Source organism: Stegodyphus dumicola, chromosome 5, assembly GCF_044657685.1.
Source record: "Stegodyphus dumicola isolate Sdum_Otavi_A_Nest chromosome 5, ASM4465768v1".
NCBI lineage: Eukaryota > Metazoa > Arthropoda > Arachnida > Araneae > Eresidae > Stegodyphus > Stegodyphus dumicola.
In genome coordinates, this window is record NC_140772.1 from 61,578,846 (window position 1) to 61,598,328 (window position 19,483).

The 19,483-nt window shown below is 32.1% G+C and overlaps 1 protein-coding gene across 6 annotated transcripts in view; it reads right to left on the reverse strand.

Moving 5' to 3' along the window:
• The window catches only part of LOC118185255 (uncharacterized), a 472,173-nt gene that overhangs the window by 75,657 nt on the left and 377,033 nt on the right, over positions 1 to 19,483 (reverse strand). For all 6 annotated transcript variants that reach the window (XM_085816706.1, XM_085816708.1, XM_085816705.1 and 3 more), the window contains one exon: positions 12,812 to 12,914. In XM_085816706.1, coding sequence (XP_085672832.1) covers positions 12,812 to 12,914 — 103 coding nt within the window. The remainder of the gene's footprint in view (positions 1 to 12,811; positions 12,915 to 19,483) is intronic.

Below are 19,483 nucleotides of genomic sequence, written 5' to 3' on the forward strand. Positions count from 1 at the left end.
ATGACAAAATTGTCAGAATTTAGGGAAAGCATTGTGACCCAAAATGTAAAAGCTGCAAAAATTTAGAACTTAGAGAGGCGCTTGGTAGCAGAATTTACGGCAAAAAAGACTGCTTCAGACAGCAAAATATCTAGCTCTGGAACTCGGGAACCTTAAGTATATGTGAGAATTTATTTATTCAGGATTCAAATAAGCCTTAAGTATGTACAAGATTTAGACACAAGTATCTTATATATATGCGGCTTAAGTGTTTGTCGCCAGTAGTTTATTGGTTGCTTGCATAACTGTAAATTATTTTATTCAACGTGCAGTGCAGTGCGTGACGAATATTATGAGAAAGCTAAGCCGTAAAAATTAAAAATACAAGAGAATGTGCATTTAACATTTAATAAATAAATTTATCATCTATACATTTCGGAATTATGCAAGCGGCAAAAATGAAAAAATCAATAAAAAATAAATAAATATCTTTATTATATGCGGCTTAAGTGTCTGTTTGTCGCCGATAGTTTATTGGTTGCTTGCGTAATTGTACTAGCCAATGGGATGAAGTAGCCATGGCACAGGGTTGCCGTTTCAATTGAGACGTAGACCATTTCCTGAAAAACTTGTCTTTGCTATGACCATCAATAAGTCTCAGGGCCAAACGTTTAAGTACGTAGCATAGTCGGAAACTAAGTACTGTTTCATTCTAGCGCGTCGCTGCGCTGTGGTAGGCGTCCCGCGCATGCACACTAGTCTTTCTTGTTCATTGACTTCCAATTGTTGCCATTTTGGTTGCTCTATGTTGTGTTTTCAGTTTGATGTACACATTCAAAATGTTTAAGACAATTAGTTCTCCTGCTGACTGTGAGATTTGTGCCATGATTAAATTTTTGAATGCGAGAAATGTTAAACCGGCCGAAATTTATCGTCAAGTGACAGAAGTTTACGGTGAATACGCGATAAGTGATGGAATGGTGAGAAAAAAGGTAAGAATGTTTAATGCAGGTCGAACAAATGTCCACGTCGAGGCTCGGAAAGGTCGGCCTTGTGTAGTCACCGATGATTTGGTAAGGAAAGTCGATGAAGCAATTCATGAGAACAGACGCTTCACAATGACAACTCTTTCAGAGGCATTTCCACAAATTTCATGTACTGTTTTGTTCGAAATTGTGTCTGACCGCTTGAATTATCGCAAACAGTGTTCCCAATGGGTTCTAAAAATGCTCACTGATGTTCACAAAACAAAGTGACTTGGTAGTGCCCTGACATTTTTCACGCGGTACAGTGATGAAGGAGAAAACTTTTTAAACCAAATTGTGACAGGTGATGAAACTTGGGTGTGTCATTTCACACCAGAATCGAAACAATAATCGATAGAGTGGAGACACACTCATTCTCTGAAAAAACAAAAGTTCAAAGTGACAATGTCATCACAAAAAATCATGTGCACTGTCTTCTGGGATAGGAAAGGCATTTTGCTTACTGAATTTCTTCCCAGAGGTGAAACCATTAATGCGGCACGATATTGTGAGACTTTAACAAAACTAAGGCGTGCCATTCAAAACAAATAAAGAGGAATGCTCAGTAAAGGAATTGGGTTGCTCCATGACAATGCTCGGCCCCATACTGCTGGTGTCACTCAATCGTTAATTCAACAATTAAATCAGGAGCAGTTCGATCACCCGCCATACAGCCCGGACTTGGCGCCGTCCGACTATCACTTGTTCCTGCACATGAAGCGTGAGCTTGGTGGCAAGCGCTTTGGACCTGACGATGACACGAAAAATGCTGTGGAGTCGTGGTTATCGAAACTGGCGGGAAGTTTCTTTGATGATGGTATACAAAAACTGGTCACCCGTTATGACAAGTGTTTGATCATTGGCGGAAATTATGGTGAAAAATAGTTTAAGACATGTATTTTCATGTAAAAATAAAATTGGATTTGAAATAATTGTTTTACTATTTTATTTTTCAAAACGGTACTTAGTTTCTGAATATGCCTCGTATGTTGGCATTATTTTACCTAAGCCAGCATTTGGACACGGTCAACTTTATGTTGCCTGTTCAAGAGTTTGTGAAAGAACGGACGTAAAATTAAAAATAATTGATGGTTCTCTGTGCAAGGTGAGCTTAAAAATGATGGAAAGATCTACACAAGAAATGTTGTGTACAAAGAGATCTTTGACATGTGAATTAACATTTTATTATTTAAATCACCTTTATTTACTGAGCTAGCACTGGCTCTTAAGAAATGCACCGCCAGTGGTTTCCTTCATTGCACTCTACTTTAAGCAATTAAGCAAGTAGAAGGGGGAAACTCTGTGGGGCAGTAAGCAAAGGGGCATCCTCGCCGCCTACCTGGGTAATTCAGTTTGATTTAGCAGACACCTTTGCACAAATCACTTTAATTACAATTTATAATATTTAGAACAGCGGTCATTTTGTATGACCTCCGGGCTTTCTAGTAATAAATAAATAACTAAATTAGTACAATTCAGGCTTGTTTTAGTGCACAATAGAAGAAGGGCAAAATTTAATGGGACATTTTGTCGCCATGCTACATAGACAATCTTGTGTAGCAGATGCTGTTAAGCTAGGCTAAAATTATACTTTACTGATTCCAAAGAATTTCAGTTAATATAACAGATTGCGCTGTTTCTTAACATTTGATTTGATCCAGCTTATTATTTTTTAGAGGCTGTTATAATTATAGCAATTTTATGAAAATTAATGCTGGAACATTATGCCAAAAAGAGTTTCTAATTCTGGAGCTGCAACAGAATCTACAAAGTGAAAGCATGTTACGATGTCCATTAAACAAAAAGTGGAATTGCTGCAAAAAATGGATATAGGTATATCCATTTCAAAATCATGCGAGGAGTATGGCATTGCAAAACAGAAACAGAAAAAGGAACTTTTATGATTTTTTTGTGGATTTCGACAAATTGAATATGAATTTTTGATGGACTCACAATGAATAACATAAAAATTATTTGCTAAGCTAAAAGTGACGATCATGACAAAGTGATGATTGAATGGTCAGACAGAGATGCAGCAAGGGCGTGCCATTGACCAGTCCAATGATAATGGCTCAAGCAAAAATATTTCATGAAGAAATGAACTTAAAAACTGAGTGCACATGTTAGTGATAGACAGGGTTCGTACACATTTCTTCACATGGAAATTAAGTACCGTAATTTCCGGAAGAAACGCCGCGGCGTTTACGTGTTTAAAACTTTAATTTTCAGCGGGTGCAGCATTTCTACCCATGCGGCATTTAGGTGCACTAAAAATAAAATATTTCCTATGATGGTCATTGTACATAGTTTGGATGGCCTTGTCATTGTGCATAGACTGGTGCTGTTCCCACACAAAAGACCACTCAGTTGCTTTTTGTGAACGTTATTTTGTTTACATTCTTTCCCTTGAACGGACCTACATGCCTTATTCACCCTAAATGAGATCTCAGAACAATAACATTCTTCCCCCTTTCAAATCAACATTCTCATCAGTTTGAATAGTCTCTCTCCTCTGCCATTCGATGAATCTTCCAGGACCCATCCTCTCCCCACCCCTGCCTTTTCTGCAATTTTTTTCAAAGGCGACTCCACCTGCCTTGCAATATCGAACTCTGACGTATTTCCCCTTCAGCATGAACGGATTTTTCTTGGCATTCTGCCAAATACAGATTCCATCAGTTTGGGTACAAGTACTTGTTGAATAGTTTTTAAGTAAGAAGGGAGCGGAAAATTTTTGAAAATGTCTCTAAACGGCACAGAAGCTATACATTTCTTACCTTTAATTTATTTTTGAGTTATGGTTTCATTTCATGCATTTTTCTTAACTGGTATGTCATATATCAGGACTTAGGTTGAGTTTTTGCATCTATACGGCCCGCGACGATGTCACGCGCAATTTAATCTATTGCGGCGTTTACACTGATGCGGCGTTTCTGTGTAATTTTAATTTTTTTCCCGCCATTTTTCTCGAGTGCGGCATTTACTCTGATGCGGCCTTTCTTCCGGAAATTACGGTACTTTTAAGGACCATTACTGAAAAAAATTAAGGACCTATGAGCAAATAGCAAATTAATAAATTCAATTAAAATATTATCTGTGCTTGAAATTCACTTTTGTAATACCACGCAAAAAAACATAATAGATCTTTAAGTAGGATGCATTATTATTAAACATAACTTAATTAACATAATTATTAATTAGTTTAAGCATAAAATATACTTTATGAAATTTATCAAACAGCATTAAATATTTTAGACTTACAATAGTTCAGTATATTTGAAAGAAGATAAGTAACATTTTATTTACATTTTACTAATAGTTAGTTTCATATTAATTTTTTTTTTATGTCTCATTACTTGCTCAATCTACAGGTTTAGTAAATAGCAGGTAGATTTTATGTCAAGCGTCATAGTTTAAAATGAGAAGTAAAATCATAATCAGAATGATTCATAACAAAAGACTGGCTGTTGTCACCGCTCCTGCTTGCCTAGAGAGAGACCTGCTGATCAGAACAAACCTGTAGGCACAGTTAGTAAGTTTTGAAAGTTAGCTGAGCTCTGTCTGACGCCGTTAGTGTCATAGCTACATGTAGAATTCCAGGAGTTGTAACTCGGTTAATATATTTTAAGGTTCTATTAAGCCACTAAAGCACTAGAGGTGATAAGTTGCTTTTTATTTTAAACTTCACTAGATGCGAAGAATAAGTTTTACATGAACTTTTATATTTTTGTGTTTTGTGTTCAAGTATCATTAAATATTTTACACTTATAATATAACTGGACATATTTGAAAGAAGATAAGTTACATTTTAGTTAAGTTTTACTAACAGCTTTTATATTTTTAATGTCTAATTTTGTTACATACTTGTTCAGTCTAGAGGTTTAGTTAATAGTAAGTAGGTTTTATGTCAAGCAGCATAGGTTAAAAAGAGCATTAAAATCATAATCAGCATGATTCATAACAAAAGACTGGCTGTTGTCACTGCTGCTCCTTACCTAGAGAGAGACCTGCTGATCAGAACAAAACTGAGAGACCTAATGTGGGCACGGTTAGCTAGTTTTGAAAGTTAGTTGGGCTCTGTCTGTTGCGGTTAGTGTCGTAGCTCCGTGTAGAATTCCAAGGGTTGTAACCAAGTTAATATACTTTAAGGTTCCAATAAGCCACTAAAGCACCAGAGGTGACACTAAGTTGCTTTGTATTATTTTAGGTCTCACTAGATACTAAGAATAAGTTTTACATTAATTTTTACATTTTTGTGTTTAAACCTTGTGCCACGCTAAGGAATAATGAAAGGCAATAACTCATTTCATTATGCAGAAATAATTTTTAAGAGTAAGCAGTTAGTTATGAATTAAATTATGTAGTTAGAAAACCTTAGTCAGTATGGATTTACATGATTATTATTAAATTTTACTTATTTTTTAACAATATTGTTAAAAGTCCCTATTAAAATCCGAATCTAATAAAATTTCACACTTTAAAATACATGCAATTTATGTCATGATTCTTAAATGATATTAGGATAATTATACATTAAAAGCTACACAACATGTTTTGTAGCAACAACACTAAACAAAATATTTATACATCTTTTTAATTTGAAGCCTTCCCAGACATTTTGGCTTAATTTATATCAATTTTCTTCTCTTTAAACATCTTTCCTAACAATTAAAAATCTGTTTGAATACACAAACCAATGTTCTGACTAGTTTCTGCGTACTTTATCTCCTAAGTTATCAACTTCTCCACAATGTACCTATGAGGGTTTAATTAATTTGGTAAAAGTTAAATAGTCCCAAAACTCCCGACAGACATGAAGCAAGTTATCACTATGTCTCAAAGTAACTACAAAGTCAGATAAACATTTAAACAAGCCTCTTATTTAAAAAGAACTTAAAGGCATGTTCTTATGCTAACCAATTCAATTGCAGTTTGTGGTCATGTAATTAAACAAGAAGAATCAAATTCAAACAAAAAAATGTGGACTAGTGGTCAAAGACTAAACAATTTAATTTTAATTTAAGCTGGCTCAGTAACTCTATCGTCATAACAAATTCAAATGTCAGCAGCGATAATGCAAAGACAAAAAGTTGCAAATTATCAGACCTGGCAGGAACTAATGCAACGAGCAAGCGGAGATTAAAAACACATTCTGTCTTGCACACCAAAAACCTCAGTTTAAAAACTGCCAAAGCGATTTGCATTCTGGGAAGGAAATAGAAAAGGGAAATTATAGTAAAGGCTGAAATTATAAACAACTGGGTAATTTACATCATAATACCTGTATATATATTTGAAGAATAATTTTCTTTCTCTGTATGTACTCAGTTTCTAAGCTGCTAATTTTATTTTAGTAATATGAACATTCAGGAGAAGTAGGAAATATATATGGTAAGGGCAGGTTACAGGGTTAGTGTGGCAGAATTTTTAGAATTTAGTGACACACCGAGCAACAAAATGTAGAAATGGCAAAACTTTTAGAAATTAGAGCAGGCACTGGAAGCTGAATTTAGAAAGGCACTAGTCAGCAAAATTTAGGATCTACAGTTTACTACAGATAAGTTTAATATTCCATGTGACTGCACAAAGTGGGAAAATGCCTAGCGTCAGACCTGTGTATGATGCATTAAGACATATTAGATGAATCTTTTAAATTGCCAGTTTTCAATTTCTTTGTTAATAAAAAAATTCCTTTCTATAATGCCTGTCCATGTGATAAGATTAGAAGCATTTTTAATATTTTTCCTACTTGTGTCTAGTGAAAAGTAGAGAAAATAAAGGGAAGATAAGCATGTTAAGAAAAAGATTTAGTATCAGAAGTAAAGCATTCAGATAGTATTATGTTTTCATTGTTCTTCCAAATGTTCTCCAAAAAGTAAGAAATTCATTGCAAACTTTCTGCAAAATACATCCATTACGTGTTAATACCATAGAGACATTTTTCATTTTCTCACAATTTTCTAAAATCTTCTGGAATGGTGGGTCTATAAATCTTGCTTTCAAATCCTTCTAAACTTTCCAAGTTGCAATGTCTAATGTCCGGAAGAAAAATTACGCCTAGCAATTTTGAAACAGCAAACAGCCAGAAATATTTTTTAAAAAAATCAGATGGAAAAAGTGTGAAATTAATTTTATAGAGAAAACTGATGCATATTCTGAGAATTCTGAACACTCTGAGACAATTACATGAGAAAACTCTTATCATGAAAAAATTAAAAAGAAGATATTTTTTAATCAATATGTTATTTTTTAAATATAATTTCAATATATTGCCATAATTTTAATGATATTTATCAATGTTGGAATGTTTAAAAAAATCGTCAAAAAATTCTCAAACAATGGAAATTAAAATTTTCTATAGAAACTGATCTTAAAAATCGCCAAATTTAGAGCCGTTCAATAAAAGAATTTCACATCCCCAAATGCGAAAAGTTGTTTAAGAGCTCTTCATTAGAAAAAGTGAAATAATTTCGAAATACTTGTCTCACTTCTTGCTCAGAAGCTCGAGTATCAAACCATTTATATTAGAAATAGGAACAAATCATAACCCATTCAAATAACCATATTTATCAGTAAACCGTCAAAAATATACCTCCAAACTGCTAATTCACACTCAAAATGGCAGTCGTAAAAACAGACAGAAATTTCACAGGATTAAAATTAAGGACCTTCTGCCGATTTTGGCCAAAATTAAGGACTTTTAAGGACCAAAAATCGATTCCAAAAAAACTTAAGGACTTTTAAGGACTCTTAAGGACCGTACGAACCCTGATAGACTGGTTAACCAAATTTTAAAATCGCCGTGGTATAATGCAATTACAAATTTCAGTTGAAAAAGCTTCAGCTGATATTGAGGCTACTAAACTATTTGCAGATGAATTCATTGAACTCATTAATAGCAAAATGTTATCTCTAGAACAAATTTACAATGCTGATGAAACTGGTCTTTTCTGGCAATATGTACAGTGAAATACCTTGGCAACCTCTACATAAAAGACTCCAACTGGTGTCAAAGATTCCAAAGCTAGACTAACAATTTTAGCAGACGCACATGCTTCAGGAACGCACAAGCATAAATTTTTTGTAGTTGGAAAAAATACACGACCTCATGCATTTAAAGGAGTGAAGATTTTCCCATTATATATCATGCAAATAAAAAGGCACGAATGACACAAGCGTTAACGTACGATTGGTTTGAAAATCATTTCATACCCGAGGCTTGGCAAAATTTGATTTGGTTGGTTTACTTGATGATATAAAAATTGTCCTGATTGTAGATAACTGTTCAGCTCATGTTTCACTTAAAGTTTTAATGAAAGGTAATGTATCCGTGTTATTCTTTCCTCCAAATAGTATGTTCATCATTCAGCATGTGGATATCGAAACAGTGCATGCGCACTGAATTGCAAATATAAAGTCACATTTTTAAAATCTATTTAAATTTCTTGAATAATGGCAAGACTATTCAATAATTTTTGAAATATTTTACCATAAAATCCACTGTATGGAGTATTGCAAGATTGTGGGAGAATGTGTCCCCAGATACTTTAAAAAATGCTTGGCATAATTTATGGCCACCTACCATATATTTCATGGTGAGGATGATGAAGATGATAGCCACGAATTTGAAGGCTTTCGGATATTGCAAACCACAGGTGAAATTTTCCAATTAATGGATTTTGTAAAGACGTGTGGAGAAACGGTAATAAATGAAGATGATATAAGAGAAGTTTTTCATTGCGATGACAATGCCCCAATCATCAATCAATTAATGGATGGTGAAATTTGTAGTATGGTCCTAGATCGAGAAAACACAATACTGCTACCGGTAGTAAAGGAAGTGATAGAGAGGTTACTGAAAACAAAAAAATTTCAATTGACAAGTTAGTCGGAATTCTCAACACAGCAACTACAGGACTTGAATAGTAGAACTTTGTAACTGAACAAGAGATTATGTCTGTCTATAGAATTAAAGAAGAAGTATTAGCACAAAAAATGAAGCAACTTAAACAATTTACATTAAAAAAATGTTTAATAAAGTAAACAAATAAATATCAAACTTTTTTTTTGTAAATTGTGATTCCCTTTAGATCATAAATGCTTCCCTATTTCATAAATCACGATTTCATATTTTAAATTTTATAATTTCTACATGCCATCTTACTAGATTTAAACTGATGATCTAATATCTGAAAAAAATCCCAAATCTGGAAACGCCGAAGTCCCGACGAGTCTGGATCTCAGGCTTTGTACAGTAATCAACTTCTTATAACTTTATATACACTAGGCTATTTTAATTTTCCTGTTACTTATGATGAAAAATACTTAAACCAAATTTGGAGGTATTTACGAGATGCAAAACAATTGTAAGTACATAAATAATTCCTTTATCTATGCTATTCGCAAATGGCCATTTTTATTTTAATCCTATTATGTCAAATAGGTGATGACTTTCACAGTTACCTTTTTTACTTTTCAAAATTTTTTCTACTCCTCATTACCCATACATTACATGCCTTAAAATTCCTTTTTATATACACTTAAAATTGATTTAAGCAATTTTTTTACATATATGAATTAAAGTAATTTTATTAATTTTAACAATTTAAAAAAATTAAGTTAAAAATTTCTTTCCTGAACTTGCACACTATATTATAAAGTCAATTTTTAAACATTTCATTTTTCTGTAGTTAAATTTAAAAATGTAATTAATTCCAATTAAATTTCAAATTTTTAACACTATGCTTACAGTCACCAACATTTTATTTTTTTAATTTTACAGGCTATCTCTTCACAATTCAACACAAATCTACACTGCTAAAACACATTCTTTAAAGCCCATAGAGAATCACCATTTTTGTTTATTTATTTTATTTTATATTCAAATAACTTTAATTTTTAGTTTTTGTAATTTTAGGCATATTGCCTTTTCCCCCTCATTTAAAGCTATAAGCCTTCCATATTTTGTATGCCCCCCCTCAATTTGAAAACGTTTAGTAGATTTCTTACAAAAAAAATTGTTTCCTCAAAAATTTTGACTTGAAATGCATTTACTTTTTATTTGCAATAGTTGCTCTTGATTTGCAAAGTATGCTTATAGTTTTGAATTTTCCTTGGTTCAAAATTTATTTAAATACTTAAATAGTATGTTGCTTTTAAATTATCCAATGGTTTTTTACTTTGAGAATGTTTTACTATACCATTTGTTTTCGTATAATTTGTTTTAACCTTAAAACAAAAAATATAGTAAAAATAAGCCTAGTTAAGGCAGAGCAAGTTATATTTTGACGATATATTTAAATTAAAATTGATATTTTATTGAACTTTTAGCAAATTTTGATTAAGAATTTTAATCAAATCAATTTTTAATTTGGCACCTTCTTTGAAATAATTTCATTTTAATTGTTATAATTATCCAAATGTAATTAAGAAACATAGCTCGGTTGGTAATTCTTTGTCTGCTCCTTGAAAAAGACCAAAGAATTTTCAACAATTTGATATTACTTTTATTATGTTACTTTATTGAATTCTGTTTCAGTTTTGATGTATGTACTTCTTGTTAGATTGTTGAGCCCATTTTTTGATTTAATTATTATTTTTGACTACATGTATGTATGTACATAAAATAACAACTCTAGCACTTAAGCAGCTTAGATTTGAAATTTATTAATTTTACAAAATAAAAAAAATAAAAATGTTTTGCTAGATTATACTACCCTGGAAGGTGAAATATATGTATGTAATAAAAAAGGACTTAACAATATTAATGGTGAAGAGTAGAAGGTTGAATCCATAATGAATAGCAAGAATTTTGATGGCATAGAATGCCGATCCACAATGAATAGGATAATGGCAGCAGAGGCAGATTAAATCTTCATTTTATTTCAACAAACATGTTATGGCCACAAACGACTTGGCACATTATTTATGCTTATTTCAAAATGTTAACAGTTTTGATAACTTTGCAGTAAGAAGGAAGCAGTAGACAACAGTCCAGATAGGCTGAAGAATAGCAAGCGAGTGCACTATGTTCAGGATGAAATCTTAATTCAGCCTGAGTTAGTTTTGGTTCTCAATGCATTTTGATTGGAAAATTAATTCTACTATAAAATTATTATTGACTGTTTTAGTTCCATTTAGATCATCAGAATTATATAAGAATCATACAACATGGATTAGTCTCAAAATGACACAGTGCAAAGAATTTTTAGAGTAGAGAAGGGAAATTAATTTATACTCCTAATTCAAATTATAATTTATCGTTTACACATTTTTAAAGTTTTCTCACATCTTCAACATTTGTGATGAGAAAAAAAAAAAAAAAAAAGACATAGCAAATGTTGATGCTGTAGAACATAGATCAATAAAATTATTATTGACTGTTTTAGTTCCATTTAGATCATCAGAATTATGTAATAATCATTAACATGAATTAATCTCAAAATGACACAGTGCAAAGAATTTTTAGAGTAGAGAAGGGAAATTAATTTACATTCCTAATTTAAATTATAATTTATCATTTACAATTTTTTTTTTTTTTTTTTTTTTTTTAAGTTTTCTCACAAATTCAGCAGGTTTGGTTTAGGTTAGAAAAGTCTGAGTTCTCATAATTTTGAACCTAGGTTCTGAAACAGTTATGTCATCAGTGTTATACAAGCCATGTGATGCATTAATCTAGAAATGGCACAGTTCAGAAAGTTATTACTACTTTCAGAATACAGAGATAAAATATCCAAATTAAAAATGAATCTGGATTGTTGTTGCTGAAGTTATCAAAAATGTTATAAGTTATAAGTTATCAAAAATGTAAATATTTCAAAATGGGTAAAAATTATGTGTTAAAAGTTGTTTGTGGCCAAAACATGTTTACAGAAATAAAATGCAGATTTAATCTGCTTCAGCTACCACTTTCCTATTCATTGTGGCTCAGCATTTTAGCATTCTACACCATCAAAATTCTTGCTCTTCATTACAGATTCAAACTTTTACCTTCTATGACATCAATACTGCAAAGTCCTTTGTTATTAAACACACACACATTGAAAATTAATTACTTGAAGAAAAATATGTTTAAAGGTTTGGCATGTACTTAGTTTCAATATACATTGAGTTAGGACTTAAGCCTAATAATTCTCATATAGTAATTTTGTAAGATATAAGAATAGTATAAAACATATGAAAATAACATGGAACATTGCATGTGTGAAAAAAATAGCAGAATGTGCAATTTCATAGTTCTAGCATGATGTTAATTATATTAAGAATTAAAACATATAGAATAAAATATTTCATGAATCAAAATAGTTCTAGGGTACATTTTTGAGGAAAATAACACAAAAAAGCAGAAAGTTTTTGGAAATTTCTAACACCTTATCACCATTGATTTTAAGGTATTATAAATCCATACAGAAAAGATAATTTTTAAAAATCACCAAACATGATATTTCATAATGTTTCATTACACAAGAACTTGGATTTCATTATATATTACCTTTCTTAGCTTTATATATTATTGGGATTTCATTTTTATTTGTTGTTTATTTAAAAAGTTTATTCTAAAACATTTTCGAATGTTTTAATATAACAGCAAAGGAAGCAATATTTTGTTTTTAAATTTTACATTTAAATATTAAACCTCTGAAGTTTAGAGATTTATTCGTAAAATACACGAAAAAGAAAAATAATAATACATAATAGAAACAAATTAAACTCATAACTGCTGCAAGAAAGAATTCAAGTCAAAATAGAGAAATATGTTTATGGAATATAAATACATTATACATAATGTAATGTAAGATCATACATACCAATTTCTCTTTAAAGTTCTGATTACTTGAAAAATCATCAGTATTTTTATATGGCTTGTTTTTAGACTTATTTGATTTCACAACAGATTCAGTTATTATTGCACTATAATAAAATTTCGTATAATTAGAAAATGTCACATTCAGATGTCACTACAATGGAAAAAATTGAAAAAGTTAAAGTACAAGGGCTGATTGAAAAGTTTTAAGACTGCTTCTACTTTCTTCTGGTATTATAGACATGGTATTACTGCAGTGGTTTTCTAAAGGTTATAGATAGTACTTAGCAGAAACTTTTACTTAGATACCCATCACGTTTAAAATTTGGTTGCCTAATCCAGTGGATGGAAAGAAAAATGGAAAGACCTAATCCAGTGATTCTCAACCTTTTTTGCCCCCTGTACCCTTTCACCATTGCTAGATAATTTCTTCCCCCTTTTCCCAAACTCGAAATATGCACATAATTTTTTTTAAAATTTAGATATTTTCTTAATGGCACAGCAGGAATGAGGCTGACTGCATTACCTCTTGTAACTATGAAATTCCACACTCCCTCGTTTGAGAGCCCCTGGCGTAGTGCATTTTATCTCAAGGAACAAGGACCACATATTTAGGAAAATACCACAAAAAAGTGTAATTCAGTTTTTTTTGTTAAACATAGAAAAACTGTAATAAAGAATTGAAAATATTATGACATGCATGTGGTGGTGAAACACTTTCCTGGATTTCAGTATTTTAATCGAGTTTCGTATTTCAGACATGGTAATACAAGAGTGATAGTAAGAAGACATGTTCTGGCAGACCACAAATTTTAATTGCAGATGTCAGTATTGCCTATCTCTGAGCACAATGAATGATGACTATTATACAAATATCTTTATAAAGACAGATTAACATCAAACTGTAAGGGTAAAAAGACATGATATCTTCAAGAAACTGCAATTTTGCTCAAGGACAGAACCTGATTATATACTGCTGTTGGGGCATTCGCAACACTGTTTGAGAGGTGAAAAGTACCATAGCTGTAGTACTAAAATTTATAGTAATTGCTAAATAGTCTAATTTCTATTGACCACTGATATAATTTAAATTTCTGAACTATTCATACAAACTAATACTCATTGCTTTTAAAGATGGAAAAAACTGTAAAAGGTTATGTACATTGGCGCATTGTAGATTTAGCTATATAACATGTAAATGATCGAATTTTTAAGGGCACATTTTGTGAGTGCTTAGCTTGCACAAAAGCTTTATTGAATGCATTTTTTTCCTATTGCACGAGATTTCAGAAATTGAATTATGTCTAGAACAGCGATTCTCAAACGGTGGTACATATGAGAAAAATTGTGGTATGCAAAGAAACAAAGTATTTTTTACCTATTATATTCAAAAATTAAATACCCTAACATCCTGTTTAAGTTTTTCTCTAACACTCATAAATATATGCAATCTGAGCTTTGTCCAAACTCAATAGCCACTCATAAACTTAATAATCCGTTTTTATTTTCACAAATATTCTTTTAACCATAGATATAACAAAAGTTGTCATAAATGATGTTTTTAAAATAATAGAATAGAAAATAGAAATGGATGTTATATTTATAGGAAAAATAAATAAGTCCACATAAAACGATAACACTATCTCATCATTAATTCTTTTAGAGTTTATCGATTTATTAGTTGTATTACTTTATGTTGTTTCCGGGCTTATATTGCTCTATTTTCAATTAGAATCATTTTTTTAAGTCAATTTGTTGTCTTTAACAGCAGGTATTTTGTCTTCTACTTTGCATTCATTACATTTCTATGCGATTTGAGAATGCTGTCATTTGTTTTTAAAGAATTAATAATATAATTGTGTATTTTAATATTTGTGAAAAAATAATAAAACTTAGATTTTCAAAATGGAAAAATGGCTAGAATTGACTAAGCGAAAAGTGATGATTCATAGGTGATGGATTCAGGACAATCTACTAGCACTTAGAATTTTGAAAAGAAAAATTTTTTAATGAAAGTTATTTATCATTTGGGTTTACTTGGAATGGAGACAAAACGATCCCAGAAACTCAATGTGTTGTTTGTGGTGAACTATCAAATCAAAGTATGAAACCATCGTTTCTTAAAAGACATCTTGAATCAAAGCACGGCAGTTTAAAGGATAATTCTGAAGACTATTTTAAGAGGAAATTACCAGAGTTCAAAAACAGTAAACAAGCAATAAAAGGTTTCATTACTTCAAGTGAAAAAGCTCTGGAAGCTAGTTACCTAGTAAACCTAAGAATTGCCAAGACTGCGCAGGCTCCATACTATTGAAGAAAAATTCATATTACCAGCTGCTAAAGATATCGTTTTAACATTACTCAATGAAAAAGCACCTAATGAGCTTAATAACATTTTATCAAATGGTCCAGTAAGTCGATGAATGCAGGAAATGGCAAATACCATCAGAGCTTAAATTGTGCCGGAGCCCGGCTCTGGTACTTCTTAGTTTTTAGGATATATTCTAATTCCAGCCAGAGTGCACTGGAGCCCTAAACAAGAAGGCTCCAGCACTTTTTTATGTAACGAAACAATTATACAATTATTTTATTTCATCTAGAAAATTTTATTTTTAGCAATAAAATTATATAAAAAATTGCTTGTTAAATTTTAATTTATCTTTTTACACTTTATTTAATTACTTAAATCTTTAATTATTTTAATAAATAACAATAAATCGTGAATTAATTAAACAATAATTAATAAATATTAATTATTAATATCAATTAAATAATTATTAATTAATTTGATACTCATTAACTATTTAATTTTTAAATTATGAATGATTTTAATAGTCATTTTGTTTGCCCTCACAACAAATGTGTTTTTGAAAACTTTAACGGTTACGTTGAAAGGGCAAGATAGAAAGTGCCAGGCCCGTGCTATTATCGATTTAGCTTCACAAAGATCTTACACTCTAAAAAGCACTGCAGATGAAATGAAATTTGAGAGTACATTTAAAGAAAGATTGAGCCATTCATTATTTGGTGGGTCATGTACTGATGTCATAAACCACAATGTTTTTACAGGTTCTTGTCTAAAATGGATGGAACTTATCATTGTAACTTCAAAGCTCTTAGCCAAGATATTATTTGTGGAAGTATACCACCAGTTGCTAAAGGCGAGTGGATTCGAGAGCTTAAAGAGAACAATATTTCCGTATGCGACGATAGTAATGGGCTTATCGGCGCTGACATTGCAGGCAAGTTGATGATCGGAGGATTTAAATTGCTTACTTCGGGCCCTGCTGCTATAGAAACTAAACTTGGCTGGACTCTTTTTGAGAAAAATGGCATGCGTGAGATCTCGGATAATTCCGCACTTGTCACATCTATGTTGAATAAGGAGATACTGATATCCGATCTATGGTCTCTAGATTCACTTATGATGTTTCTGGAGAAGCTTTTAGTGAATGGGAATGAGAAGGCGTCATAGAAGAAGTACCAAAAAGCGAAATTGATGTAACATGCTATTATCTACCACATCAACACGTAGTAAAAGAAAACAGTACTACACAAATCAGGTAAGTGTTTGATGTCTCGGCTAAACAGAAAGGATCACCTAGTCTCAATGATTGTCTAGAAAAAGGTCAGAACCTTATCGAACTGATTCCTTCAATTCTTCATAGATTCCGAATGAACAAATATGAGTGTCTGCAGATATACGAAAAGCATTCTTACAAATAAGTCTCAACCCTAAGGATAAAGACTATCTAAGATTCTTACGGTATAGAACTGATGGAAAACTGAAGTACTGCAAGCATTGTAAGGTGGTATTGAAGTAACAAGTAGCCCTTTCTTGCTAGTTTCTGTAATTCACCATCTTCTAGAATCCACTTTGAAACAACTGAATGGAAACCCAAAGTTTAAAGTGGATATTATTGAGCAATTGAAGAAGAGCTTTTATGTAAATAATTGTTTAGCGAGTGTGAAAAATGATTTAGAATTGCAAAATGGCTGTTGGTTGAATTCATACAAGTTGCTTCAGATACTTTAGCTACAAGAAAGCTAGAATTACGTGGCTAGGAATACAGTGACCCAACAGATAATTCCTCTAATACCACAAATGTATTAGGAATGGTTTGGGAACGATGTGGAGATTACCTTTGCCTTAATATTACTAACATCACCTACAATCTACCAGAAATTTTGTCTAAAAGAGAGATTTTAGCTACTACACACAAAATATTTGAACCTTTAGGAATAGTTTGCCCTGTGCCGAAACTTTTACTTCAGCACCTATGGAAAGTTAAGTTATCTTGGGCCCAAGAAGTTGATTCAAATTAAAAATCACAATTTTGTTAATGGTTGAATGATTTGCAGTGTCTGGAAAGAATGAGAATACCAAGAAGGTTAAACTGTGTTCGTGAGATTGAAAGTCTCACTTCATTTCTTCAGTGATGTGAGTAAGCTTGCACATTCAGCTGTGGCTTTTGTTCGAGTACAAAGAAGAGATTCGGTTCAAGTTCATTTGGTGCATGCTAAAGCGAGAGTTGCACCCAGCGGAAGGAAAAAGACAACAATATCTCAATTGGAAATTCTTGGAGCTACAATATGCATGCGTTTAGCATCCAGCATAATACCTGAATTTCAAGCTGATGATATTTATTTTTGGACAGATTCGTCTACTGTACTAGCTTGGATACAGAGGAATGAAGTATGGGACATATTTGTTCACAACAGAATTAAGGAAATAAAGCAAGTGACTTCTATTGAAGCTTGGAGGCACGTACTAGGATCACTAAATCCTGCTAATTTGCCCAGTAGAGGATGCTCTGCTTCTTTAATTAAATCTAGATGGTGGTAAGGTCCTGAATGGCTATATTTATCACCAGAAAAATGGCCGAAAGAAGATAGAAATAGCTCTTGAGAAAAAGAAAAGAATTATTTCATCCTTAATAAATCTTAATGCTAGTGAAATAGTTTCTACTAGATTCTCAAGTTATCGTAAGACAATCAGACTGGTAGCATGGATGTGTCGTTTTGTTTACAACTGTGAACATCAAAACAAGAAAAAGGATGAACTTACTGTATCTGAGTTAAATGAAGCAGAGAATATCTTGATTCATTTAATACAAAATGAGTCCTTTAATGGAACAGAAGATAAATGGATTTTAAGTCTTAATCCATTCATTGATTGTGGGATCATCTGAACTAAAACAGCGATATTTCAAAGAGAAGATACATCTGAGTTCAGAACTCCTGCTGTTTTGCCAAGTGATCATCCTCTTATAAGAAGTTTAATAGTGGAAAAACATAAGTTGAAAGGACATGTTGCAGTTTCTCATGTCCTAAATTCTTTAAGAGAAAGATTTTGGATATTAGCAGGAAGAAGAGTTGTTTTATCCATTTTGAAAAATTGTATAACTTGTAAGCGTTATTCAAACAAAAATGTTAACCCACCAGCGCCACTACTTCCTAGAGATCGGGTACAGGATGCCTCAGTGTTTCAAATAACCGGCATAGATTATGCTGGACCTATATTTCTAAGAGACTACAAGAAAGCATAGATTTGCCTATTCACTTGCGCAGTGTACCGTTGTGTTCATTTGGAACTAGTTACATTCTTAACGACAGATACATTTCTACAAGGGTTTCATCATTTTGCTCCTAGGCGTGGGAAGCCATCCATAATTTATACTGATAATGGAACAAATTTTGTTGGAGCATGCAATGTACTTGCTTCAATCAATTTCAATAAAATTGCAAAAAAAAAAAAAAAAAAAAAAAAACCTAATGAGCGTATTATTTGGAAGTTCATTGCCTCAGGTGCTTCATGGTGGGGTGGCTGGTGGAAACGCCTCATAGGAATGATGAAAAGAATATTAAGAAAGGTTCTTGGGAGAGCCTGCCTTAGTTATGAAGAAATGTATACCGTTTTGTGTAAATGTGAAGCTATCTTAAATGATAGACCTTTAACAGTTGTATCGGCTGATTCAAGTCTCACTTCCATAACACCCGAAAATTTTTTACGGGAAATACAAAACCATTCAGTGCCAATTGTAAAACATGACTCCAATTCTAACTTTTATAAAAGTAGATTGCGTTATATCCAAAATGTTAACCAGGTTTTCAAGAAAAGATTTCGACAGGAATATCTGGAACTGGGAACTTTGAAAACAACAAGCAAAAAATTCGCTAGAAGTTGTAAATTAAAAGAAGGAGACATTGTCTTAATTGGAAGTGATGACAAAAGGAGATTAAATTGTCCTCTTGGTAAAATCATACAATTATTTCCAGTTACCGACGGTGAAAGTCGATGAGCCAGAAATAAAGTGAAAAATGGAGAAGTCATAAGAGCTGTACAAAATCTTTATCCTTTGGAATTATCGACTGCCGAGGAACTTCCATCGAAATTCAGCGGAAGTCAACGATGCGAAAATATTTCGGTAGAGCAAACTCCAACTGATGATGTACTTGTAGAAACAAATAGAATAATCCATACCCATTTAAAATCGCCTACGATAACCAAATCAGGAAGGACAATTACAGTTCCTCATCGATTGGACTTGTGAGAACAATGTTTAATTTTTTATTATTTTGCAATACTCAATCCCGAATTTCATATTGCAAGGTGGGAGGATGAACAATATTTTGACTCTAATATTTTTTTCTAACTGCAGCTTCTGAGTAATAT